This window comes from Eutrema salsugineum, unplaced genomic scaffold (assembly GCF_000478725.1).
Source record: "Eutrema salsugineum unplaced genomic scaffold, Eutsalg1_0 scaffold_2, whole genome shotgun sequence".
Taxonomy (NCBI): Eukaryota; Viridiplantae; Streptophyta; class Magnoliopsida; order Brassicales; family Brassicaceae; genus Eutrema; species Eutrema salsugineum.
The window spans coordinates 5,067,585-5,093,292 of record NW_006256829.1 but is presented as its reverse complement, the minus strand read 5'-3'; the positions used below and the strand labels follow the sequence as shown (position 1 = coordinate 5,093,292).

Sequence of the window (25,708 nt, the reverse complement as noted above, 5' to 3'; positions counted from 1 at the left end):
CAATACATACTTTTGCAATTTTTCTAATAACGTTAATGTAAAAACTATCAATTTTTTAAAAAATCAATCAATTGACCACTGACCACAAATATGTGTGTATATGTATCAGTAGTTTATTAATGTGAAATAATATCAAGATATAACCATGAATGCAACTTCATAGTAGTACTGATGAACAGTGTCAAATCTGAAAAACATTCATGTTACATGGTATATACATAAAAGTCTATGCTCTTATATTCATACACACACGTATGATATTTACAGTTAGAATTATATTATATTTTAGAATATTTTCTATTATATCATAGCAAGTAAAGATGGCTACACTTATCTAGAATTTTCAATGATTTAACAAAAAGAATACATTGATAATAATTGAGATGGGTCCACGTTGGGCCCATAAAGTTGTAATCCTCAGAATATGTACGGAATCCAATTTGTCCAGTGTCTATTGTGGGCCGTTACAACTCTCATACATGACAGCTCACCTCTCCTCGTCATCCCGGTTCGGTGTCCGAATTAGGTACAATTTCGGTTTAAATGTTTGTACCGGAGTCTCCCTAACAATAAACCGAATCCTATTAGAGACATACGTATCACACTCTGCCTTTGCCTATACAATCTCTCTCTCACACACGCTCTCTCTCCCTGCAAATCTTCTCTCTCTCCCATGGTGGTTCCTCTATTTCAATCATGCCCTCTCAGCCCAACTTCATCTTCAGGTATCTATACAATTCCATTTTACCATCGATGCATGTATTTGTTCTGTAATGGCGGTATTCCGCGAAAGCCAGTCGCGAATTTTGAAAATGTCTATTTTGTTTTTGTTTTTTTCTTCTCTGCTGACTCCACAGTGACAAGGTTTCTCTGAGAATAATTTTTTTTTTTCCCGAGAAACGCTTTTCCCGGAGAATTTTCTCGATTTCTGAGCTGTTCTATAGCTTCTAAAGTCGCCATGCAATTCACTAGTAATCGCTAGCTAAATTTTGTTTTTGGGTATGCTCAACGTTTTCCTGGAACGAAATCTGTCTTCAAATGTGAGATGATTGCGAATAATTTTAACAAATAGATCGATTTTCCTGCTAGTCGTTTAGTGTTTACAATTCTAATTTCAGGTGGATTGGACTGTTTTCCGATAAATTCCGTCGGAAAACGCCTGGAATCGAGGAAATCAGCATCGTCCAAAACAACAGTGGGGAATCGAGCAGCGGCGATGATACGCCGGTGTTGAGCTCCGTCGAGTGTTACGCTTGTACACAAGTAGGCGTACCAGCCTTCCACTCAACCAGCTGCGATCAAGCTCACGCGCCGGAGTGGCGTGCTTCTGCCGGCTCTTCCCTAGTCCCGATCCAGGAAGGATCCGCCCCGAACCCGACCCGAACCCGATTCAGACGTCTCAAGGGTCCGTTCGGCGAAGTTCTCGACCCAAGGAGCAAGCGCGTGCAGAGATGGAACCGCGCGTTGCTTATAGCTCGCGGGATGGCTTTAGCGGTGGATCCGCTCTTCTTCTACGCGCTCTCCATCGGCCGAACCACCGGACCGGCGTGTCTCTACATGGACGGCGCGTTCGCGGCGGTGGTCACGGCGGTTCGCACGTGTCTCGACGCTGTTCACCTGTGGCACGTGTGGCTTCAATTCAGACTGGCTTACGTCTCGAGGGAGTCTCTCGTCGTCGGTTGCGGGAAGCTCGTTTGGGATCCACGCGCCATCGCGTCACACTACGCTCGCTCGCTCACTGGCTTCTGGTTCGATGTTATAGTCATCCTCCCTGTTCCACAGGTTGCAAAGCAAACTTTCAAACTTTTCCAATATTATGACTCCATACCTCTTATTGGTATCAACAAAGTGTTACCTTGGATTTGAGATTCAAATGTGAGCTTTGTGTGTTTCTTTCTTTACAGGCTGTGTTTTGGTTAGTCGTGCCGAAGCTGATAAGAGAAGAGAAGGTTAAGCTGATAATGACGATCCTTCTGCTAATCTTCTTGTTCCAGTTCCTCCCCAAGATTTATCACTGCATCTGCTTGATGAGAAGGATGCAGAAGGTCACTGGTTACATTTTTGGGACTATTTGGTGGGGTTTTGCTCTTAATCTCATCGCATATTTCATCGCTTCTCACGTAAGTCCTCTCAAGCTGAAAACCATCTGCTGCAGCAATACACAAAAACAACTTTTAAAACTCTGTGCAACATATCAAATTCTGTGTGTATACAGTCTATACTATATTCCATGCCAAGAAATGATATTAAAGTCGGTCCTTTCATGGAAATTTTGGTGGTTACAGGTCGCTGGGGGATGCTGGTATGTTCTTGCAATACAGCGTGTTGCTTCTTGCATAAGACAACAATGCATGAGGGCCGGGAACTGCAATCTTAGTCTGTCTTGCAAAGAAGAGGTCTGTTACCAATTTGTGTCACCGATTGGATATCCATGCTTATCTGGAAACCTTACCAGTGTGGTCAACAAGCCTATGTGCTTAGATTCTAACGGACCATTCCGATATGGTATCTACGGTTGGGCACTTCCGGTCATCTCCAGCAACTCTCTTGCGGTTAAGATCCTTTACCCTATCTTCTGGGGTCTAATGACTCTCAGGTAGTTTCTTGTTTTCAGAGTTGCTGGTTTTCGTCTTTGATACTTAATACCCTCTAATTGACAAGTACTGATCGCGTTTTACAGCACTTTCGGGAACGATCTTGAGCCCACAAGCAATTGGCTTGAGGTTATGTTCAGCATAGTTATGGTCCTTAGTGGGTTATTACTCTTCACGCTGTTGATCGGAAACATTCAGGTAACTATGCAAGGATAAGTCTTTCCGGATATGATATTGTATTTTGATACAATCATATGATTTTAACAAACCTGTTTACTTTCTTTTGAAGGTGTTTTTGCACGCGGTGATGGCAAAGAAGAGAAAAATGCAGATTCGGTGTAGGGATATGGAATGGTGGATGAAACGTAGGCAGTTGCCTTCTCGGTTAAGACAGAGAGTAAGGAGATTTGAGCGACAGAGATGGACTGCCCTCGGTGGAGAAGACGAGCTGGAACTTATACAAGATTTGCCTCCGGGCCTTCGAAGAGATATCAAACGATATCTTTGCTTTGATCTCATTAACAAGGTACTAAGGAAACGAACGTTAGAGAATCTTGTCAAAACTTGTGAAAACATTAACTGTTAGGTCTCTGATATGTTTGATCTTTTCTCAGGTACCATTGTTCAGGGGCATGGACGATTTGATCCTAGACAACATTTGTGATCGGGCTAAGCATCGCGTCTTCTCTAAAGACGAGAAGGTACTCGACTCCATCATTTCTCAAAACTTATACTCCCAATCTTTAAAATTGAGGACACAATGTTACTCAAATTGAAGATTACCATCGAGCAGACCAAAAAATGAATGTTGCTTCTGTAATAAGCTACCCATATCATAAGATTAACCTTTCAGCTTGTAAAATCTGAGTTCTTATGTTTTGTTGATTGGCACAGATCATCCGCGAAGGAGATCCTGTACAAAGAATGATATTCATCATGCGTGGGAGAGTCAAACGTAACCAGAGCCTAAGCAAAGGTGTGGTAGCCACTAGTACGCTCGAACAAGGCGGTTACTTAGGCGACGAGCTACTCTCATGGTGCTTAAGGCGTCCATTCATCGACCGTCTTCCTCCTTCCTCTGCAACATTTGTCTGCCTAGACAACATAGAGGCGTTCTCACTCGGATCCGAAGATCTTAGGTACATCACCGATCATTTCCGTTATAAATTCGCAAACGAGCGGCTTAAGCGGACCGCAAGATACTATTCCTCAAACTGGAGGACTTGGGCTGCCGTAAATATTCAAATGGCGTGGCGGCGGTACAGGAAGAGAACCCGTGGTGGTGAAAACAACGGCGGTTCGATGAGTCCTGTGTCGGAGAACAGCGTCGAAGGTAACAGTGAACGCCGTTTACTTCAGTATGCCGCCATGTTCATGTCCATTCGACCACATGATCATCTCGAGTAAAACAAACAGAAAGTGCCAAAATCATTGGTCTCAATAATTGTTTGTTTCCATTGTTCGTCCTCAATTGTTATTATTATTATTATTTTGAAAAGATCTTTATGTGAATGTTTATGTACCTTATTAAAAAAAACTAGCATTTGAGTTTTCTTCTTCCTCTTATGGTCTACAAGTTCACATTAAAATTAGAAGACGATGCAATTTTGTTGTTGAGAAGATTAATCGAGTACCAAGATAAAATGATGATTGGGCAAGGCCCAAAGACCAAAGGTATTTGATATACAGTATTTAGTTTGTGACAAAATATTCCTTCTTGGTCAAGTTATAAACGACGTCGTCAAACCAAGTACGATGTTGCAGATCGTATACGGAATATCGTGTCCATTTGGTTTGGTCTTAATTCTCAGCTTCTTCAGAGAGACTCTTTTAGAGTTCATCAACAAAAAAAATAAAATTCTCGACTCCAGAACTTTCTTCCTAATCTCCCGATGGCTTCTCTCTTCTTTCGTGAATTTTGATTTTTTTTTTCTTCTCTCTATATTTATCTGATTAGTTTCATTTGATATTTCTAAACTGTTTCGCTTGATTCATCGGTGATAAAAAAAAGGGTTTTTATTTATCCGAATCAGAGTTTCGGTGTTTGATTTGATCATATAGTTAAATGGCGACGAGCAAGCCTCAAAGATCGCCGGCTGAAATTGAGGATATAATCCTCCGGAAAATATTCTATGTAACCCTAGCCGAATCCACCACTGATTCGGATCCTCGAGTTGTTTACTTGGAAATGACTGCCGCCGAGATTCTCAGTGAAGGCAAAGAACTCTTGCTCTCCCGTGATTTGATGGAGAGAGTCCTCATAGATCGTCTCTCCGGCAACTTCTCCGCCGCGGAATCGCCTTTCCCGTATCTCATCGGTTGCTACCGTCGCGCCTACGACGAATCGAAGAAAATCCAGTCCATGAAGGACAAGAGCCTGAGATCGGAGATGGAGATTGTCACTAGACAGGCGAAGAAGCTCGCGGTTTCTTACTCTAGGATTCACTTGGCGAATCCAGACCTGTTTGGGAACTCGGATAAACCTAGCGGTGGACTGGATGACAAGCTTAAGAAGAGGAATGTGTCTCCCGTACTGCCACTGATCTTCGCCGAGGTTGGTTCGGGTTCATTGGATATGTTTGGAGGTAGTAGCAGTGGGGTTCAGTCTCCTCCAGGGTTTCTGGATGAGTTCTTCAAAGACTCAGACTTTGATAGCTTGGACCCGATTCTCAAGGAGCTATACGAGGACTTGAGGTCTACGGTTATAAACGTATCTGTGCTTGGAGATTTCCAGCCACCATTGAGGGCACTCAAGTATCTTGTTAGCTTACCAGTAGGAGCTAAATCACTGGTTAGTCACGAGTGGTGGGTTCCACGTGGCGCTTATATGAACGGCAGAGCAATGGAGTTGACGAGCATTCTCGGCCCTTTCTTCCATATTAGTGCACTGCCAGATAATACTCTCTTCAAGAGTCAGCCTGATGTTGGGTGAGTCCCAACTTCTTTGCGGTTTGTTTAGCTAGGACAATAGGATATGTTGTTTAGCTTTACTCAAAGTAGAGACTTTTGATAAAAAGGGTAAATTGTGCAAACGTAAGTGTTCTCCTGATATTACTTCAGATAATAATCTTTCCCTTTTACTGCAACGGTAAACATGTCTTTATTGTTTTTGTGAATGTCAGGCAGCAGTGTTTCTCTGGAGCATCAGAACGTCGTCCTGCAGATTTATTATCATCCTTATCCACAATCAAAAACTTTATGAATATTTTGTACAGTGGGCTGCATGATGTACTGATGATTTTACTTAAAAGTACATATACACGTGAGTGTGTTCTACAGTTTCTTGCTGAGGTGATCAATGCAAATGCGTCGAGAGCCCATATACAGGTGATCATCCTTTATTAAGATTGATATTTGCTTCGGATCTTTATTCATGCCTTGTTATTTGTCTTTTCTGCTCAATGCGGCATTCTGTAAAATGCATATCTTGTATGACAGGTTGATCGAGTCTCTTGTGCTAGCTCAGGCATGTTTGTTAACCTCAGTGCAGTCATGCTCCGGCTCTGTGAGCCATTTTTAGACCCGCATTTAACTAAAAGGGATAAGATTGATCCAAAATATGCATTCTGTGGTAATCGCTTAAAATTAAGGTATGGGCCTTAAGATACTTCTACGTGTATCTCCTCACTGAAATTTACATATTCGTGATGAGTAAAATATTATTTTATGATCTACACCAGCGACTTGACTGCTCTCCATGCATCATCCGAAGAAGTTTCTGAGTGGATTGACAAGGATAATACGGCAAAAGCAAATGACGCTGGAATTGGGAATGAAAGTCGCTTGTTACAATCCAAAGAAGCCACAAGTTCAAGTAGTAATGTTTCTGGCCAAAATGCAAAATCAACAACTAAATACACTTTCATTTGTGAATGCTTCTTTATGACTGCAAGGGTCCTCAATCTGGGTCTCCTAAAAGCACTCTCTGACTTTAAACATCTTGCTCAGGTAATCATCATTATTTTTTCCCGACCTGAAAATATTAAGGAATTTTGGAAAAACTGGAAATGATATGATAAATTATCTTGCAGATAGCTCTTAGTTAAACTTGGTTTCTGATATATTGTCTGGACAAAGTGTTTGTCAGTGATACCAAGAAGGAACTGCAGCAAATATATGAACTTATACAGTTCTTGATTTTTAATGAATCGTTGATGCCTGGATTTGTAGAAGATTGTTACTGTATTGTTCTTTACTTGTTTTTTTCCCGCATGACGTAGGACATCTCGAGAGGTGAAGACAATCTTGCAACATTAAAAGCCATGAGAGATCAAGCACCTTCTCCACAGTTAGAACTTGACATATCCAGAATGGAAAAAGAATTAGAGATGTATTCTCAGGAAAAGCTTTGTCACGAGGCTCAAATATTAAGGGTCTGTAATCATATTCTCTGATCTGCAAACATCTTTCGCTTTTTCTCTGGACCAAGGACTTGATAGTAATAGCTGATTTATCTCTATACTGTTTTGAAGGATGGAGATTTTATTCAGCGAGCTCTCTCTTTCTATCGACTAGTGGTTGTTTGGTTAGTTGGACTTGTTGGTGGCTTTAAGATGCCTTTACCGTCAATTTGCCCCATGGAATTCTCCTGTATGCCTGAGCATTTTGTTGAAGATGCAATGGAGTTACTGATATTTTCTTCAAGGATCCCCAAAGCTTTGGATGGGGTGCTGCTGGTATGCTTACTATTATCTCATCTTCAGTAAAAATTCGATTTCTGTACCTGTGTTGATGATGGTTGTTCCTCTTTCTTTAAGGACGACTTTATGAACTTCATAATTATGTTCATGGCAAGTCCAGAATATGTTAGAAACCCATATCTCAGAGCAAAGATGGTTGAAGTTCTCAACTGCTGGATGCCCCGTTCAAGGTATTTTTCTTCCCATGAGTGAAAGCTGTAATAACCTCAATTTGTGTTGCTAATGCAACAAGTTTTGCATTGACTCGGTCCTCTAATCTCAAGTCAATGTTTGTTTGTAGTGGTTCTTCTGCTACATCTACTCTCTTTGAAGGTCATCAGTTATCGCTCGAGTATCTTGTCAGGAATTTACTGAAATTATATGTTGACATTGAGTTCACGGGTTCTCACACTCAGGTGATTGCTAGAGATTTTGTTTTGTGGCTACAATATTCCTGGAGTAAGCCTTAATGGCCATTCACTCTTGCTTTTAATGTTACTGAAATAGTGTGATCCAAATGCAGTTCTACGACAAGTTCAACATTCGCCACAACATCGCCGAGCTTCTAGAGTATCTGTGGCAGGTGCCTAGTCACCGAAACGCGTGGAGACGGGTAAATTCTTAGTGACCTTACCATGGCTTCTAACTTCAACCATCAAGTGCCAATGTCATAATGTTACCAATTTTGATGGATTACAGATTGCAAAAGAGGAAGAGAAGGGCGTATACTTGAACTTCCTAAACTTCTTAGTCAATGATAGCATCTACCTTCTGGATGAAAGCCTTAACAAAATTCTCGAGATTAAACAAATCGAGGCTGAGATGTCGAATACTGCAGAGTGGGAGCGGAGACCAGCTCAAGAGAGACAGGAGAGAACGAGACTCTTCCATTCTCAGGAGAATGTAAGTTGGGGTACAATTCTTATATGTGATTTCCAACTTGGTTCACGATGCCTCAAAGAATTTTATTTTGCTCTGCAGATTGTTAGAATCGACATGAAGCTGGCTAATGAAGATGTGACTATGCTTGCATTTACATCTGAGGAGATCACAGCCCCTTTTCTACTCCCTGAGATGGTAAATCTGACTCTATACCAGAAACGATCACCTGCTCAATTTGATTACTCAAACTTCTACTGAATAGTTTGTTTGTTTGTCAGGTTGAGAGGGTTGCGAATATGCTTAATTACTTCTTGCTACAACTCGTGGGTCCACAACGTAAGTCTTTAAGCTTGAAAGATCCCGAGAAGTACGAATTCCGTCCGAGACAGTTGCTTAAACAGGTTAGTAATTACTATTTTTGCTCGGCCTCCTCACCTAATGGTGTGGAATAAAAAAAAAAACTGACTCAACATTATCGAATTTCTTTGGTGAACTGTGAAGATTGTTCGTATATATGTTAATCTCGCAAGAGGAGACTCAGAAAACATATTCCCCGGTGCCATATCCAGTGATGGACGATCGTATAACGAACAGGTCAAATCCTCCTCCTAAACTGAATTCTCTTTCATCAAAATAATTATCTGTATCTCTACTGAACAAGATAAGTGCTGGTTTTTGCAGCTATTCAACGCAGGAGCAGATGTGCTTAGGAGAATAGGCGAAGATGGAAGAACCATTCAAGAGTTTATGGAGTTGGGCACAAAAGCCAAAGCTGCTGCTTCCGAAGCTATGGATGCTGAAGCTGCACTTGGTGAAATACCAGAGGAGTTCCTCGACCCAATTCAGGTATTTTCTGTTTAATTTGACAGAAAACTTAATCTTTTTTGGAATAACATAATCTAATTTCTGTTCTTTTTGTTTCTTGATAATTTTATCAGTACACACTAATGAGAGATCCAGTGATACTTCCAAGCTCAAAAACCACAGTTGATCGTGCCATCATTCAGCGTCATCTTCTTAGTGACAATGTAAGCAAATTTAACACACTGATCATTCGATTATGTATCTCTCTCTCTTCTCTCTCTCTATTTGAAGACGTTGGCTTTGATCTGATCTTCTTCCATCTGCTGCAGCACGATCCGTTTAACCGGGCACATTTGACATCGGATATGTTGATACCGGACATCGAGTTGAAGGCGAGAATCGATGAGTTTGTGAGGTCGCATCAGTCTAAGAAACGGGCAAGTGGAGAAGATAGCAGCAACAAGGACAGGATACAGACTACAAGCAGTGATATGTTAATTGATTAATTAATTAATTATGTATTCTAAAAAAATACCAAAATAATAACAGAACCACTTTTTTTTTTTTACTTTGTTAGGCTTTCTTTGTTTTTTTTTCGTTTCGGGATGCACTATTAGGCTTTCTTTTCTATTAGAATTGTGACTTATGTTGCTGAATTAAGCATGTTTTAATTTAGGGATTGTTTCCATGCCATTGATTTGATGTCATGTAAAAACTTACCGTTTTTGATAGAAATAAGTAAACTAAATTAATAACCGAAGAATGTATTGAATTTTTAATTCAATAAAAATGGAGGTAAAACCTGTACCAACAGAACTAGTGTTACATTTGGAACAAAAAGGTAGATCTTAATACCCAGTAATGGCCCATTAAAACCTTAAATTACATGCAAACCAAAGCCCATAAGACGCAAAACAGATAGAAAACGAAGAACAGAACAAGTTTGGAAATTAGAAGGAAGTAGAGTGTTGTTGATGTTTACGTTTAGCGAACTCGGAAGCAATGCAAAGTGAGCTTCTACTGTGACGAAGTGAAAACTCAGCCATCAATATCTCTTTCTCTTCTTCCGACAGATCTCCATGACTTCCCTGTTCGAAAACACAAAAAAAAATAAAGGGTTACTAAAACATAAAAACATGAAAGCTAACTTAAAAGAATCTGCAGCTGTGTCAATTTGTTTTGTACCAGACGAGTGCTTCGGTCACAGACTGCGTGGTGCATCAGAATCCCTGCAGCCACTGAGACATTGAAGGAATCAACCATTCCATTCATTGGAATACTACAATGCAGATCTGATAACTTCAACGCTTCTTCACTTATTCCACTGCAGATTTCCCAAGATAAAAGAAGAAATCCATATAAGAAAGATTAAGAAACCGCGAGCTTTGAAACTGAGAGATGATGATAGATATCACCTGCCCTCGTTTCCAACAACTATCGCTGTTGGACATGACCAGTCCATATCGTAAATGGAAACCTATGAGATAATATTACCATCGAAAAAGGTGTCATCACTACACTTGTCTTTACCTAGGTGATGAGAGAAAAAGACCAAAACGAATCTTTGGGAGTTTACCGTGTCCATTCCCAAATGAGTTGTGGCGATCCTGTAACCGCGAGACTTCAATACTTGGAAACACTCCTTAGGTGTGTCCCAAAGCTCAATGTCCAGCCACTTCTCAGCTCCCATACTCACATGGCGATTGTTCCTATACCTACACATACATAATTATACACATTCACACACAGAGACAGGCAAATAATTCGCACAATGCAATCAAACATTTTAGTCGGCAACTAATCATCAATATTTTCTTCAGATCTCTCGCCTATGACTCTCGTGTCACTACACAGTTCAAGGAAATGTAAGAATCCCCATTCAATCGTATGAACCACTAAAAAGAAATGCCAGACTTATGCTCATTCTTGTACTCAAGAGGACTTGGAACTTGTTAGATTTCAATCGCTAATTTACGACTTAACCTTGTACTCTATTGCACCGTGTAGGTTCCAGCTCATGAAGAAAATGTAAAGAATCCTCACTATTCCATCCTATGAACCAAGAAACATAACTGCCAAACTTATGATCAATCTTGTATCAATAATTCTACAGACTTGGATCGCCAGCTTAGGACTTGAGGTCACTGCACATAAAATTCAAAGAATCACTCATAAAAATCCCAACCTCAAAAGCACCTTTTGGAGCTGTCAATTGAAACAACGTGCACGGACTGAATCCCTAACGCATCCGCAGAGCGGAAAGCAGCAGAGATGTTTCCAATATCAGAGAGACCTTCAACCACAAGACACACCGAGAAGCTTCTGTTCTCCACCACACGCCTGAACCTATCTGACCTCTCCTCCATCATGTGAGGGCTCACCGCCTCCAGAACCTCACGGCTGCTAAGGTGCACGTCACCGCACTTGAACCTGTCCTCGTAAGGAAACCATGATCCTCTATGATCACCCTCACCTTGGCTTAAGGAGCATCTCCGCTCCATCTTCATCATGCTTGACGTGTCATCACGACTGGTTGTCAACAATTCCTTCACACTCACAGGAAGTTCCCTGGGCGAATTCTCCGTGAAGCTCTCCAGTGAAAGAGCCGCAGCTCCATGGACAGTGCACCGAGCTGTTCCGATGCCTGTTAGGTGGGAAATCGCATCAATATCAACTTGTTTCTAATTGAAATCAAACGACTAAAAGAAAACGAAGACCATATTATTAAATCTCGAATCATCAAGTCTCGATAATTTACTGGGGAAGAAACACCAAATTCAATTAACGAAAATCGAAATCCAAATGTTCGACGAACAGAAGAATGTTCAAAACCTTATACAGACGAAAACAATGCACTACATAGATGGGAGAGAGAGAGTGAGAGTGTGTACATGGATTTGGATGCAGAACGGAAAGAGAAGAAAAAGCGCGAAGCGAGACAAAGGGGATAGACGAATTAGGGTTTCGAAGAGGAGCGAATGGAGAGGAAGAGAAGGAACCACGGAATAAGGTTTTGCAGGAGTTCATGTGTTTGGTGGCAGAGTCGTAGCTTGAGATTTAGAGCTCGCTCTCGAGATTAAGCTTCAAAGAACACCAAAAATGGAGAAGAGAATCACAGAGCAGAGAGACAGTCGATCGATGCTTCACTGATTCCACCACCACTGAATGTCTCTCTGAGAATCCCAAGCTCAGATAATGTTCACCGATTCGCAACGTTTTTTCTCTCTTCAAGAAAAAAGAAAAATGAAACCCATGCGCGGTTTTTTTCAATTGGGCCCAAAATCACTAGCTAGTTTTGGTGAGTTTTGGGCTTAGGCCCTACTGATGCGCACCATTATTGTTTTTGGCTCATTAAATATGTTTGGCGAATCGGTGGTTAGCTAGCTCCGCGTCCCAAACGGTTTATAATTTTTACCCTCTCTTAACCAATCCGGTTTAAGAAATCAGATATAATTCGTTTTCTGGTTCTTCGCTAACCAAAACAGCCTGATAGGCCGATACTGCTTTTCTCGGCTTATCTAGTTGAATAACATCCTAGGATATGTAAGCGATACAGAATTTAAAAGCCCATTTCAAGATGCCGTACAAAAAAAAAAATTGTTTATTTGGTATTATATAGGAAAAATTCAAATAGCATAAATTATGATTTGGAAAATCGAGCAACCAATGAGGGGCCGAGAAACAAAAGTGTGCTGGAACGTTAACCATATGATCACATGCAGAAAGCGTATAATCTGTCTGATAATGTGAAATAAAGTATTACAATAATAACTTAGACGAATATAATAATAAAAATAAAGCATACAGCGTGATGTTCTGGATATGTCTGGGATTTATAACTAAGCATGCTTTTTGTCAGCTCAACCTTGACTGGATTCTTTTTCTTTTTTAAAAAATCTCCATAATCTGTGAATTCTAATATATATTTAATTATTTATGTCAGATAATAATTTTTATAAGTTAAGCAAAATTATAAATTTATAATAGCTCATGTAACATTGTTTTTTGGAGGTCAAAATCTAGATGAAACAGCAAGAAATACAAATATTCAGAAATGAAACAGCAAGAAATACAAATATTTAGAAAATTCGCAACTTCGTTGAATAAAGACGCGTTTGTGCCGCACCAAAAGTAGTTAACGCAGCAAGTCTTCCGCAGAATAAAAGCAAACGCGGTTGAATATTTTTAAAATTATTATTAATATTTAAATGAGTGAATGGTTATTATATTTGCTTAAATAGTATATTTATATATTTTTTTCCATTATACAGCAACAGCAGTTGAAAAAGGGAAAGAAAAAAATTTGGCTATGAAAACCCACTAGTCCACCTCTAAATCACAAATTGCGCAACTAATAAGTCTAGAAAGAGAGAGAGAGAGAGTGTGTCGATAGAGAGAAAAATGGCGAGATTCACGGTGTTAATTGCGGCGGTGATACTGGCTTTTGTAGTGGCGGCGCCGGTGCCGGAAGTGACGGCGAAGAAGTATACAGTCGGCGACAACAAGTTTTGGAATCCCAACATTAACTATACCATCTGGGCTCAGGGAAAGCATTTCTACCTCGGAGACTGGCTCTGTATGCTCTCTCGCTTCCCTTCTCTACATGTTTATACTCTCGCTCTGTCTATGTTAGATCTGATTTGTAATGTGTTTCGCTTTAACTGTCTGGTAATAGATTCAAACTTTTCAACCTTTTATTTCAAAGTTCTTCGCTTTCCGGTTTTCTGCAAATGCCCTTCAATTCGCTGAAAGGACCATCAGTGCTGTGTCTATTAAAACACATTTTTGTTGGGTTTTGTTCGTAAATGTTTCCTAATTAGTCCAGATCTGATTAGAAACACGCTGTTGAAAGGTTGTCTGAGTGAGACACCGTGAAGTCCATGTCATTTTCTCTCTCTGTTCATTGTCTGATAAATAGTAATCATACTTTGTCACACTGGTTAAAGTTTAAATCTTTAGTCAGACATTTTCAGTATAGCTCAAATTTTGAATCATGGGTCAGTCCTGATATTAGTGACTCCGTACCAAGATCTTGAATAAGCCATTGTCATTATAGCCCAAATCCAAAAGTATGATCTTGGTTATTCTAATCAAGAATATGTTTTTGTGGTCTCTCGTCAGATTTCGTGTTCGACAGAAACCAACACAACATTCTTGAAGTAAACAAGACCGACTATGAAAGCTGTATCTCCGACCATCCTATCCGAAACTGGACACGTGGAGCTGGGAGAGACGTCGTTACTCTCAATGTGACCAAGCATTACTATCTACTTGACGGAAAGGGTGGCTGTTACGGCGGCATGAAGCTCGCTGTTAAAGTCGAGAAACTTCCTCCTCCACCGAAATCTGCGCCTGTCAAGAACGTTGGATCAGTTTCCATGGTCACAGGTCTCGCTCAGTTCATGATTCCGGCTGCTCTTTTCTCTGTTTCGACAATGTGGGATGCGTTCTTAATGATGTGGTAAATGGTAGTGACCGATCTCAGAGACTTTAGTTGGATCCAATCTCGATTTGAAAAACCTCTTATTCTTTTCAGGGAAAGCTTTTAATTTAGTAAGTGAAATCAGTTGAGATCTTTATCTTTGTAATGTTGGATTGTTGGTTCTAATCTTTTGTTTTGTTTGTGTCTCCGAATCAATTGTTGAAAAAAGTTGTATTTGATTTATTTGAGAAATTAATTACTGAAATTTTCTTCAAGATTCGAAAAAATCTCTCTTTCTTTTTTGGTTTTGATGCAAGTGAATGAGTTGTGTGCAGAACCGTGCTTAATGAAGAAAAAATAAGGCATTTGCCTTAATAAGCAAGTTTTAGGGCCTCTAACTTTTTTTATTCTTGTTTAGTATATTGGTTGATATGTATTTTTTGTGTTATTTTTTTATGGTTGAAAATTTATTATAAATTAAGAAAAAAATATTAGTAATCTCTAATATCTTATAAAATAATATTTAAATCTTATTTAAAATTTCTATTTTTTTAGAATAATTATAGTAAAATGAAAATTTTTTCTTTTCATTTGCCTTAGGCCCCTAACACTCTAAGCACGGCACTAGGCCTGGGGATTCGGATATTCGGTTCGGTTTTGGTTCGGAACCAATCGATTCCGGATATTTCGGGTAGAGGAAGTTAGGATCCATCGGATATTTTTATAAATTTCGGTTCGGGTTCGATACCTTTATTTCAGTTCGGTTCCGGTTTGGATAATCGGATCAGGATCTTTTGCCTCAAATTTTTAATTCAACTCACACCTTTTTAATAACAAAAATTCAAAAATATATATATCAAAACTTAAAAATATACCCAAAAGTCCCAAAAATAAAGAAAATATATCTGTAAAACCAGAAATATATACCAAATATCAAAAATATCCAAAAAAAAACTAATATTTAGAAGGATATATAATTATACTTTGGATAATTCAGGTATCCAATCGGTTCTCGGTTCGGTACTAGTTCGATTCCGGTTCTTCGGGTATAAGAGTTTAAGATCCATCGGATATTTTTAAAAATTTTGGTTCGGATTCGGTCATCCATTTCGGTTCGGTTCCGATTCAGATATTCGGATCCGGGTTTTTTGCGCAGGCCTACACGGCACTGGTTGTGTGGATTGTTGAGAAAAAAATAGTGTATCCGGATTGTGTTTAAATTATAAAAACAGATATTTTATTTTTATCTCAAATGTTCGTTCTGTATTTTGGCTTATCTGTTCCATGTGGGTTTATCTGTCATATCTCGTATTGTATTATCAAATCCAACTACCGCATGTCCCTTTCATAAAGCTGTCAAATCTATTACCAAATGGATTGAATTATATATGTTTGAAATATGAAACGAAATAACAAATGTTGTAAAATGTTGTTTGGAGGGTAAAAATTTTCATATGGACCCCTAAAAAAATATGAAATGATGATGTTGATTGGTGGGGACGTTGAGACTTGTAGATAGATATAATGAAGATTCTGGGCAATCTATTTTGCTTTTTTCTTTCTATTCCAAATACACAAATTTTCAGTTTTCATTGTATGTCTTTGTCAGCGACAATTTAGACGTTAATCTATTGCCCAAATGTGGATATAGTGATATACTGATATCAGATGGAAACTTTATAGTCCATCCGATTTCGATGAAAGGAAGATTTTTTTTTTTCCCCGGGAAAATTCAACACAAGACGAGAAGTTCAAACCGTCGAGCGCAAAGATCCAACGCAATAGCTAGAAGATTCTATCAATTATAGGAATAGAGAAACAAAAAAAAGTAGGAGCATTTGATCATAATCTTTATGAAATGCATATCCTACCAAAACGTTCGTTTCCTTCTCCGACAGTGCGCGCACCGCTCGTTTCTCGGTCCCGGCAAGGAACTACACGCCGTTTTGACCACTTCAGGATTGACGAAAGTCCCGAGGTCGTACCTTAGCAACAAGCTCTTTCAGTTTTACGCAGCATCTGGTGATATGACTACTGCCCGTAAACTGTTCGACGAAATTCCTCTATTAGAGAAAGACAATGTGGATTGGACCACTTTGTTATCATCTTTTTCCCGGTACGGATTCTTAGTTGATTCGATGAAGCTCTTCGTGGATATGACAAGGAAAAGAGTAGAGATTGATGACGTTTCTGTAGTATGCTTGTTTGGCGTGTGTTCTAAGTTAGAAGATCTGGGGTTCGGTGTTCAAGGACATGGGTTTGCTTTAAAGATGGGACTTTTGACTAGTGTAAAGGTTTGTAATGCCTTAATGGACATGTATGGGAAATGTGGTTTCGTGGGCGAAGTCAAACGCATATTCGATGTGTTAGAGGAGAAGAGCGTTGTTTCATGGACGGTGGTTATGGACACGGTTGTGAAATGGGAGGGGTTGGAGAGAGGAAGAGAGGTGTTCGACAAAATGCCTGAGAGAAATGCTGTTGCTTGGACGGTTATGGTTGCTGGGTATTTGGGAGCTGGGTTTACAGGTGAAGCATTGGAGCTTCTGGCGGAAATGGTGTTTAAGTGTGGGCATGATTTGAATTTCGTTTCCCTTTGCTCGATGCTATCGGCTTGTGCACAATCCGGAAACCTGGTGATTGGAAGATGGGTTCATGTGTATGCGTTGAAGAAGGCAATGATAATGGAAGAGGAAGAGAGTTATGATCCTGTCATGGTGGGAACCGCATTGGTTGATATGTATGCCAAATGCGGAAACATTGATTCTTCCATTAAAGTCTTCAGGTTGATGCGTAAGAGGAATGTGGTCACGTGGAACGCAATGTTTAGCGGGTTAGCAATGCACGGGAAAGGTAGAATGGTGATTGACATGTTCCCAGAGATGGTAAGGGAGGTGAAGCCAGATGAGTTAACTTTCACTGCTGTCTTAAGTGCTTGCAGCCACTCGGGGATGGTAGGAGAAGGGTGGCGATTTTTCCACAGCCTCCGGTTCTATGGTTTGGAACCCAAGGTTGACCATTATGCATGCATGGTTGATCTTTTGGGGCGAACTGGTCGTATTGAAGAAGCAGAGACTTTGGTGAGGAAAATGCCAGTGCCTCCGAATGAAGTTGTCCTTGGTTCGCTTCTAGGCTCGTGTAGTGTCCATGGAAAGCTGGAGATAGCTGAACGGGTTAAAAGAGAGCTCGTTCAGATGAGTCCAGACAACATGGGATACCAAATACTTGTATCCAACATGTATGCAGCAGAAGGAAGGAGTGACGTTGTAGATGGGTTAAGAGGAAGTATGAGAAACCAAGGATTGAAGAAAATACCTGGTATGAGTTCCATTCACTTGAACGGCTCAATTTATCGGTTTAGTTCAGGAGATAGATCACACCCGAGAACGAAAGAGATCTACTTGAAGTTGAATGAAGTGATTGAACGCATTAGATCAGCTGGTTATGTCCCTGGTGTCTCTGGCCTGATATCTCCATCGGAGGGTGACTTGGAGGATAACGAGCAAGCTTTGTCCTGTCACAGTGAGAAATTGGCCGTCTGTTTCGGGCTTCTGGAAACAAACCCGAGGACACCTCTTTATGTCTTCAAGAATCTGAGGATATGTCGGGATTGTCATTCGGCTATGAAGATTGTTTCAAAGATCTATGACCGAGAAATCATCATCAGAGATAGAAATAGGTTTCATCAGTTCAAGGGAGGCTCTTGTTCTTGTTCCGATTACTGGTGAACAGATCAAATGGCTAGAAAATTTCGGTTCTTGAGACTATTTTTCAAACCAATTTGCAAAATGAGACAAGGTTGGGACATGGAGCAAATTTTAATCGAACATACTGTTCTACAATTCAAATGCATACAGAAGACGTGATCTCTGCAAAATGTAAAGAACTAAACTGAGATTGGGACAGGGGTTAAAAAACGCAAAATGTGTTAATTTTATGACAAGTTAGGGAGATGGTAAGAAGCAAATTTTCAAAATCTTGATCAGAAGGAGCATGATTGTCTTCTGATCAGTGGGAAGGTCCAGTATCTTCCTCGTCTGATTCATCTTTGCTAGAGTTTGGAGAGTTTTCAGCTGTTACGGTCTCATCATCCTCGTTCTTAAGAAGCGATGAGAATGATAGAGGATTGTATGTCGAGCTGGCCTTTTGTAAACCTCGTATAGCTCTCATTGCAGCGAGTGTACTCCTATATATATCAAGATTTTCATCGCCGAGAGTTGAGGAAGTCTGGGCCGAGATTCTTGGTGAGTTGTTTTGATGTGAGGTTGACACTGTGGTAGAAGACTCTACAACTTCTGCTTCTGATGGGAAGAGAAGCTCAAGATTCGCCTCACATTCACGGACTAACCTTGTAAGTGGCTCTGTTGTAAAGAAAGGTTGATGAAGAACAAGCTGTGTGAAAGGCAAACGTAGAAGTCCACCTGTTCTTTTATCATACTTCTTCAAAATTTTGACAAGTCCTGAAATCCAAGATGTTTTAGCCCGTGTAACAAGATTTCTTTATATGAATTTAAGCATATCATACCTGCAAAATTAAGGGAACTGTAGTTTTTTAGGAGCACCATCTCGCCATGAATGGTGACAAGGTCTCTGCGAATATCCATCATTTCTTCACTGAACTCGCTTTCGTTCTTCTCCTTAATTTTCTCGATTCGTTCCTTCAGCTCCTGTTTGCAATATAGATAATACAATGATGAACCTAAACAAAATCCAATCAGATGAACCGCGTGCGTGAAAACAAGTGTGGTCAAACAAGCAGAGCAAGAGGATGACCAAGAATCATAGACCATTACTCAAATTGTGATATATCATTATACAATCCAGCCAAAAGAAGCCCATATTCAAGAACTTCAAATCACAGAAACATTACCGATAATTTTACTTTCTCAACGACACAAGCCTTGAAAGTCTTGGCTTTTACATTAAGAACCAGGGATATAGAATCTATTTGAAGCACACAGAAACTGATCCGATAGAGGAATTAAGGGGCCTTATGACATGAGGAATCTTTGATTAGAGATCATCACTAGAACTATTTGGTTTCAGGCTACTAAACTACCGGCAATTGGTTTCTAAGATTCGAGATTAATCATCACCCTATTGAACATCGATCCAATTCTATAGAATGCTTTTTGAGCTCTGAATCAGAAATCTGCAGCATCTCTCTTCAGTCACATGAACCTAAGTTCACACAGAATTCTCAACTTAACTTCAAATCCTAAAGCTTACGAAATCGGAGAATCAGATGGATGAAATCAAACAGTGAGGAGCAAAAACCTGTAATCTGATAACGAAATCTTCTTCTTTATCGACGTAAAAGTCGTTAAACTTGTCAAGCTCCTCATTAAGTATCCTCACAAACGAACCCTGAAGATCTTCCGTAGGCCTGACGCCGGGAAGCACAACGTCGTCGGCGACGGAAGATGTGTTGGTAGTGTCGGCAAAGACCGGGCGTGAATCGATCTGATCGGGAATCGCGGATCCTAAATCGGAGGAGGAGTAAGGGTAATACTTGAGAAGCTTTTTCAAGGGCTTGTAGCAAAGGAACTTGTCTCGCCACTCAGGTAAGGTCTCTTCGAGGTGGGTTCGAAACTCTTTGCCGAATTTCATAGGGTAGAAAATACTCGTTGGATCTGAGAGCTTTGGAGACGGAGATCGCGATGGTTTCTGGGGACCGGATAAGAATTAAGAACGGTGCTTTGGCATGTATATCTAGAGCGAGAGAGAGAAAGCGAGGAGGAATCTTCTTTTCTTTACACAGAGAGAGAGAGAGATAGAGCGAATCTGATGAAGTTGACGTGGATGGCTTCGATTTAATTAATATACTGTCCATTGACGGTCTCTTTATTTGGTTGCATTTTTTTTTTCTCAAGTCTTCTTATATACAAATTACTTTATCGAATAGAAAAATGGATTAAATTAGTAGTGTTTTTCTTTGTTGACGACTTATATAGCAGATTAATTTCACATTTTTCGGGCTAACTACTATATGATTTTTTTTTTTTTTTGGTTTAAATCTGTCAGTGTGTTGACAAAACAAAAATAAAAATCTTCAATGTATTCACGTATGAACCGCTCGTCACTTACTGAAAATCCGATCTTGGAAATTGCATTACGGGCTCTATGGTCAATACATAATAATAGATTGCCCGCCGGTTTCAGCAAATATTAATCACAAAAAATCAGAATGTGTTATTCATGAAACAATAACATGGTAGTAATAGTTTTTAGAGAGATCGATGTCGGTTAAGCAATCAATGATATTTGATACCAAACGTATGGTTTGGATCATCGTAGAATACATATCATTTTAGCAATTTCTTAATAGTCCATCAATCATCATCATCTTCTTAATCATGTAAAACGAAGGAGTATTTGTTGGAGTTATACTAATATATGACTTAGATTTTGTAGAGATTCAATTTGCCGTTGGTTGAGTGACGTCGGATTTTATGTTAATTTCCTATGCATTAGGATTTTTGGTTCGCATGAAAATTTATGTAGTTTTAGTTATATACTGAAAAAAAAAGATCAAGCTATTGTTTATTTGTGCTATTGCCGCGTTTTTTCAGTATAAAATATTGAGATTCTCCAACAAGGAAGTGTTAGATTTAAAAAAGAAAAAGAAAAGTGTTAGATTAAATTGACTGGACGAAAAATATTAGCATTAACGAATCGTTAGATTTCTCATTATAAGTGATTCTATTTCTTTTTATTCGGCATTGATTAAATTTTACACTCATCAACTTGTGCAGTGATTATGCATATATTTCATATTTGTACAGGAAAGGTCCATGACATAACATATTGTAATCAAAGAAAATTATTGAACTTTTCTCTTTCAAAAAAAAAAAAGAAAATTATTGAACTTTTCTCTAAATTGGCTCTTAACCAGATCGTCCACCTGAGATGCGCCTTCGGCGAGCTTGAACGGGCAAACAGAGCAATAAAATATGCAGAAAAACTAACCCTATAACATGGGTTATATTCCAGTATATAAGATTTATATTCCAATATATAATAAGATTCGCCTTACATATAATGAGATTCCTTTTTGATTAACGTATAACTAGCAACGGATCCGTATTCTTTTATACTCTTTTATTATATCACTTTGTGAATGATAAACTATACAATTCATTGTTGATGTTATTATAGTCACGACTCTGGGTTATCATTGGGCTAAAGTGTGTGACCAAGAATAAACATCTTACCTTTATCATACTTCTTCAAAGTTTTGACAAGTCCTGAAATTCAAGATGTTTTAGCATGTGATAAGATTTGTTTAAGAGTTTGTTTTTAAGATGTAAAAATATATCATACGTGCAACATTTAGGGAGCTGTAGTTTTTATTACTGTAGTATCTTTTTGGCAACATCTTAGGATTATTTAATATCAGAAATGTCAACAATTTAAATGAACGGGGCAGATACGGGAAATGAAAACGGCTGCGTTTGCGTAAAGTCTTTAACAGCTAGTTTTTAGTCGAAACGGCACCGTTCTGGAGGAAAGACGATGACGTTTTGGCAGGGATGGTTTCAAGAGCCTGAAGAATGTCAGCCTTCAAGTCGTCAAAGTCTTCAACACCAAAACTGAAGCGAACTAAGTTGTCTTTGAGTCCATATTTGAGCCTTTCCTCTTGCGGTACCTCCCTAAATTAAAACACCCAAAAAAAACATGTGTATAAACCACAAATTAACGAACACACAAAAGTTATCAATGCTTTAGTGGAAAATCATATATACGTACCAGTTCCTAGCGGCGGGTTGGTCCACGAAGCTCTCACATCCACCAAAAGATGTTGCAATGTAAGGGATTTTCAGAGAATCGACGAACTTGAACGTAGTCTCGAGATCTCCAGCAATCTATTTGCAGATAAAAAGTTATTAAAAAAAAACACATTTTGAGAATAATCAATAATGATTATTGCTTTTTTAAGTTTTAACGTACCTCGAAAGTGACAAGACCACCAAAACCAGTCATTTGCCGCTTAGCTATGTGATGCTCGGGATGACTCGGAAGGCCCGGATAGTAAACGCGACTCACCTAACACGATCATATTGAATCGGTTAATCAATAATTCGTGACATCAAATTAATTAATACTAGATAATATATTGTGTATGTATCGAAAAGAAAGAAAGAATAAATATTATAAAACCTTGGGATGTGCTTCTAAAACTTGGGCCATCCTCAACGCGGTTGAGTTCTGTTGTTTTACACGAAGATGCATCGTCTTCATGCTTCGTATGAGTAGATATGCGGCGTTCTGTTTATTTTTTTTTTTTTTTTGGCAAAGACCCAATTATCAATTATCCAAAGGTTTAGCAAGTTTTTATAAATAGACATATGATGATCATATAGGCATTAATTAGAGGAGAAATCAGTCATTTTTTGTTTTTTTACCGGATTAAGCGTGCCTCCCAAAAGATTATGCAAAATGCGAATCTCGGAAATCATCTTCATTGAACCAGATATGTATCCAGCAAGAACCTACATGGAACACACACATATATATATATTAATCATCTTCCGAGTAACCAAGCACTAATGAATTAATAAGACTCCGGATTCTGATTGTTGTTATTACGTACATCGTTGTGGCCTCCAATGTACTTTGTAGCAGATTGGAGAACGAGATCAGCACCAAGAGCAAGTGCCTTTTGATTCAAAAATGTTGCAACGGTACCATCTATACAAACAAGAGTTCCTCTTTTGTGACAGATTTCTGACACTAACTCAATGTCCACACATTTTAGATACGGGTTTGTTGGGGACTCGGTGAATAACATAGAAACCTGAATGACTCAAACAGATACCACAAATTAAAATTCACATATACATATTAATTTGGATAAATTTTTGATATATAAGTTATATTACGGTTATATATACCTTATGGTTGTTAACTAAAGTTTCGAGCCCTGAGATATTAGCAGTATCAATCAGAGTCACCTGGAACATACATAAACACACGTAGCAAAAGGGTCTAGTCGATGGATCTCAAAACGAAACAGATAGATAGTAATGAAACTGGGGAATTTTTTTTTTTGGTTCCATACAGTGATTCCCAATTTGGGAAGAAAAGACTCCATGAACATCCTTGTCTCCTTGTAACAATCTCTAGTTGTGACAATATGTCCACCAGGAGGAACCATGGCCAAAAGCATAACAGTACTTGCACACATCCCAGATGCCATAACCAAAGTTGATTCAGCACCTTCAAGTGCACTGATCGATGATGAAGACAGCATACATATATATAAAAGGAACAGTTAATAAAGAACAACACTCAATCTATATATATATATATAGAGAGAGAGAGAGAGAGAGAGAGAGACAGACAGTAATCAAAGACATCAAAAGAGAAAGAGAGCGAGAGAGAGAGAGACCTAATCTTCTCTTCGAGTACCATAGTTGTTGGGCTTCCATAACGAGTATACTCGTGACATTCAATCCGTTTCTCCTACAAAAATGAAAGTCAAGCTATGTCACAGTGTAGTATTTATCTCTGAATATTCAAAGATATTTAAGCAAAAGCATGTATATATAAGGCTGTATATAAGCGGACCTTGGAGTCGATAAGCTCCGAAGAGTTCTTATAGAAGTAGGTAGTTGTGTTGACTATAGGGGTCGTGATCGAACTCGAGTTTATACCACGACCTAATCTTTCTCCTGATTGTAAACAAACCATAAAAACATTTTCAAATGAATGCACAAAACATAAAAGAGAGGGATACTTCTCCGATATATATATATTTTTTAAAAAAAATTAGATCAAAACGGATATATATATATATATAGCTTATATTACTTATATTTTCTGTCCAACCCTATAACATATTACTAGTAATTAGGAAGAGGATGTCGTGCGTACCAGCATGAACAGACAGACTCCCATCAGAGCTCAAGAATGGTTGTACAGGGTTCGAATCGTTCATGTCCTCCATGTATATCCTTTAGATTTTCCAAAAATAAACCTTTTGATATTTTGTGACTAATTGGTGGTTTCTCAAAGTCTTTATAATGTCACCAATTTATATAGTGTTAGTAAAATGCCTATTTTCATATTTTTGGGTCGTTTAGAAAGACGAGTACTGATGGCGCGTAAGCAATACTTTTATATTTTGACCAAACCGATTGATTCCATCAGCTGCGGTCCTGCGGAACGATTCCGAACCTTGTTGCGTTCTTGGTCTTTTAGAAAACTCTAAAGGTCTAATTACTAGTAATTTAAAATGGCTTAACGACCAATGCGATAGAGTTTTTCAATAGAGTAAATTTTTTTTTTGTAATATAAAAAAAAAGCTGTAGAATCTTCTATCACGTGATTAACGGACGACCATATAACAATGTATTGGTATCGCACCCAAAGATAATATTACACTCAAAACACTTTTACCCAAACTTATTACTATATAACACACTCTCTAATCCTATTCTCAACTTAACTTTGGCCCATTTTGTAACTTGAGTCTAACTTATCTCCAACTAAACATACCGTACTCTCTCTCTCTCTCTCTCTCTCTCTCTCTCTCTCTCTCTACGAGATTCTTTCTCTCTTTTTCTTCTTTTTTATCATCTTCTCTTTCAATTTACCAAAGATGGAAGATAATCATGTATTATTTTCTCTTTTATTTTGATTGTTTTTATTCCAATTTTGATAGGAAATGATTCGTTTTACAATCTGGAGACTATGAAGAAGGAGCAACCATAATTTAACCTGCCATGTAAACATAATTTTATATAAACCCTATAGAATCTTTAAGAAAGAGGTACCTCCGTCCATCGAGCGAGAAGTCTTCTTGAACGGTTAGACTATAGCTAGATCTTTAAATAGGAGCTTAGGTTTTATCTCCCCTTACTCATGATTTTTTCTTTTAGGTATTGTGATTATGGTTATAGTTTTATGATGGGAAAATTAACCATGTATGATCTCTAGGTAGGTGGAGAGAGGACCTTTGCATGTTCCACACTTTGGTTTTCTTTAAATTTCAATCTCAAACCTTCCATCAAGATGGAGATGATGAATTGTAGATGACAAGTGTGAAGACAAGTGTTAAGCTTTGGTCCCTTAAGTATGGCATCTGTCCATTGAAGGACATGCTAAATCCACTTGTCATATAAAGCTCATTAGGAATTAAAACTCTTAATCTTCAATTACATTGCTCACCAAATGTGTTACAATAATACCAAATCCTAAGAGAAAACTAGTCACTGTAAGACCAAATTCTTTGATAAGAATATAGTTCTTACAAAAGGATTATAGTGGATTCCGATGGACGGCAACAAAATCCCCTCGACGGCGCCGTTGCATAAAAAAGAATGAGG

The 25,708-nt window shown here is 38.8% G+C and overlaps 7 protein-coding genes across 8 annotated transcripts; 4 read left to right on the top strand and 3 right to left on the bottom strand.

Annotated features, from left to right (window-relative positions):
* Nucleotides 1-696: 696 nt before the first annotated feature.
* On the top strand, nt 697-4,135 carry LOC18018129 (cyclic nucleotide-gated ion channel 2). The gene is made up of 8 exons (XM_006399999.2): nt 697-725; nt 1,119-1,782; nt 1,905-2,120; nt 2,286-2,596; nt 2,681-2,792; nt 2,884-3,120; nt 3,209-3,295; nt 3,489-4,135. The coding sequence occupies exons 1-8, from the start codon at nt 697-699 to the stop codon at nt 3,999-4,001; spliced, it is 2,169 nt and encodes a 722-aa protein (XP_006400062.1). The 3' UTR covers nt 4,002-4,135.
* Nucleotides 4,136-4,371: 236 nt separating this feature from the next.
* LOC18018128 (probable ubiquitin conjugation factor E4) lies at nt 4,372-9,634 on the top strand. The gene is made up of 16 exons (XM_006399998.2): nt 4,372-5,522; nt 5,717-5,921; nt 6,033-6,184; nt 6,275-6,542; nt 6,815-6,967; nt 7,067-7,270; nt 7,352-7,464; nt 7,575-7,689; nt 7,797-7,886; nt 7,973-8,176; nt 8,255-8,350; nt 8,434-8,556; nt 8,657-8,749; nt 8,837-9,001; nt 9,094-9,183; nt 9,289-9,634. The coding sequence occupies exons 1-16, from the start codon at nt 4,660-4,662 to the stop codon at nt 9,463-9,465; spliced, it is 3,111 nt and encodes a 1,036-aa protein (XP_006400061.1). The 5' UTR covers nt 4,372-4,659; the 3' UTR covers nt 9,466-9,634.
* Nucleotides 9,635-9,722: 88 nt separating this feature from the next.
* On the bottom strand, nt 9,723-12,166 carry LOC18018127 (tRNA (guanosine(18)-2'-O)-methyltransferase). Its single transcript, XM_006399997.2, has 6 exons — nt 11,851-12,166; nt 11,156-11,603; nt 10,536-10,674; nt 10,375-10,436; nt 10,145-10,283; nt 9,723-10,047 (listed from the first exon to the last, which is right to left on the bottom strand). Exons 1-6 carry the CDS (start codon nt 11,984-11,986, stop codon nt 9,910-9,912), a joined length of 1,062 nt encoding a protein of 353 aa, XP_006400060.1. The 5' UTR covers nt 11,987-12,166; the 3' UTR covers nt 9,723-9,909.
* Nucleotides 12,167-13,234: 1,068 nt separating this feature from the next.
* On the top strand, nt 13,235-14,640 carry LOC18018126 (lamin-like protein). Its single transcript, XM_006399996.2, has 2 exons — nt 13,235-13,535; nt 14,081-14,640. The coding sequence occupies exons 1-2, from the start codon at nt 13,361-13,363 to the stop codon at nt 14,422-14,424; spliced, it is 519 nt and encodes a 172-aa protein (XP_006400059.1). The 5' UTR covers nt 13,235-13,360; the 3' UTR covers nt 14,425-14,640.
* Nucleotides 14,641-16,000: 1,360 nt separating this feature from the next.
* Nucleotides 16,001-18,117, top strand: LOC18018125 (pentatricopeptide repeat-containing protein At5g15340, mitochondrial). Its single transcript, XM_006399995.2, has one exon. The coding sequence runs from the start codon at nt 16,235-16,237 to the stop codon at nt 18,104-18,106; it is 1,872 nt and encodes a 623-aa protein (XP_006400058.1). The 5' UTR covers nt 16,001-16,234; the 3' UTR covers nt 18,107-18,117.
* A 175-nt stretch (nt 18,118-18,292) lies between these two features.
* On the bottom strand, nt 18,293-20,149 carry LOC18018124 (SPX domain-containing protein 4). The gene is made up of 3 exons (XM_006399994.2): nt 19,656-20,149; nt 18,904-19,045; nt 18,293-18,838 (listed from the first exon to the last, which is right to left on the bottom strand). Exons 1-3 carry the CDS (start codon nt 19,986-19,988, stop codon nt 18,387-18,389), a joined length of 927 nt encoding a protein of 308 aa, XP_006400057.1. The 5' UTR covers nt 19,989-20,149; the 3' UTR covers nt 18,293-18,386.
* A 1,601-nt stretch (nt 20,150-21,750) lies between these two features.
* On the bottom strand, nt 21,751-25,351 carry LOC18018123 (cystathionine gamma-synthase 1, chloroplastic). Of its 2 annotated transcripts, XM_024156583.1 has the most exons (12): nt 25,157-25,351; nt 24,255-24,334; nt 23,949-24,052; nt 23,770-23,843; nt 23,440-23,608; nt 23,273-23,332; nt 22,972-23,175; nt 22,784-22,870; nt 22,539-22,646; nt 22,329-22,424; nt 22,128-22,243; nt 21,751-22,030 (listed from the first exon to the last, which is right to left on the bottom strand). In XM_024156583.1, exons 2-12 carry the CDS (start codon nt 24,325-24,327, stop codon nt 21,853-21,855), a joined length of 1,269 nt encoding a protein of 422 aa, XP_024012351.1. In that variant the 5' UTR covers nt 24,328-24,334; nt 25,157-25,351; the 3' UTR covers nt 21,751-21,852. The 2 variants fall into 2 exon arrangements, with proteins under 2 accessions (XP_024012351.1, XP_006400054.1); XM_006399991.2 differs by lacking the exon at nt 25,157-25,351 and having other exon boundaries at nt 24,255-25,111.
* Nucleotides 25,352-25,708: the final 357 nt, after the last annotated feature.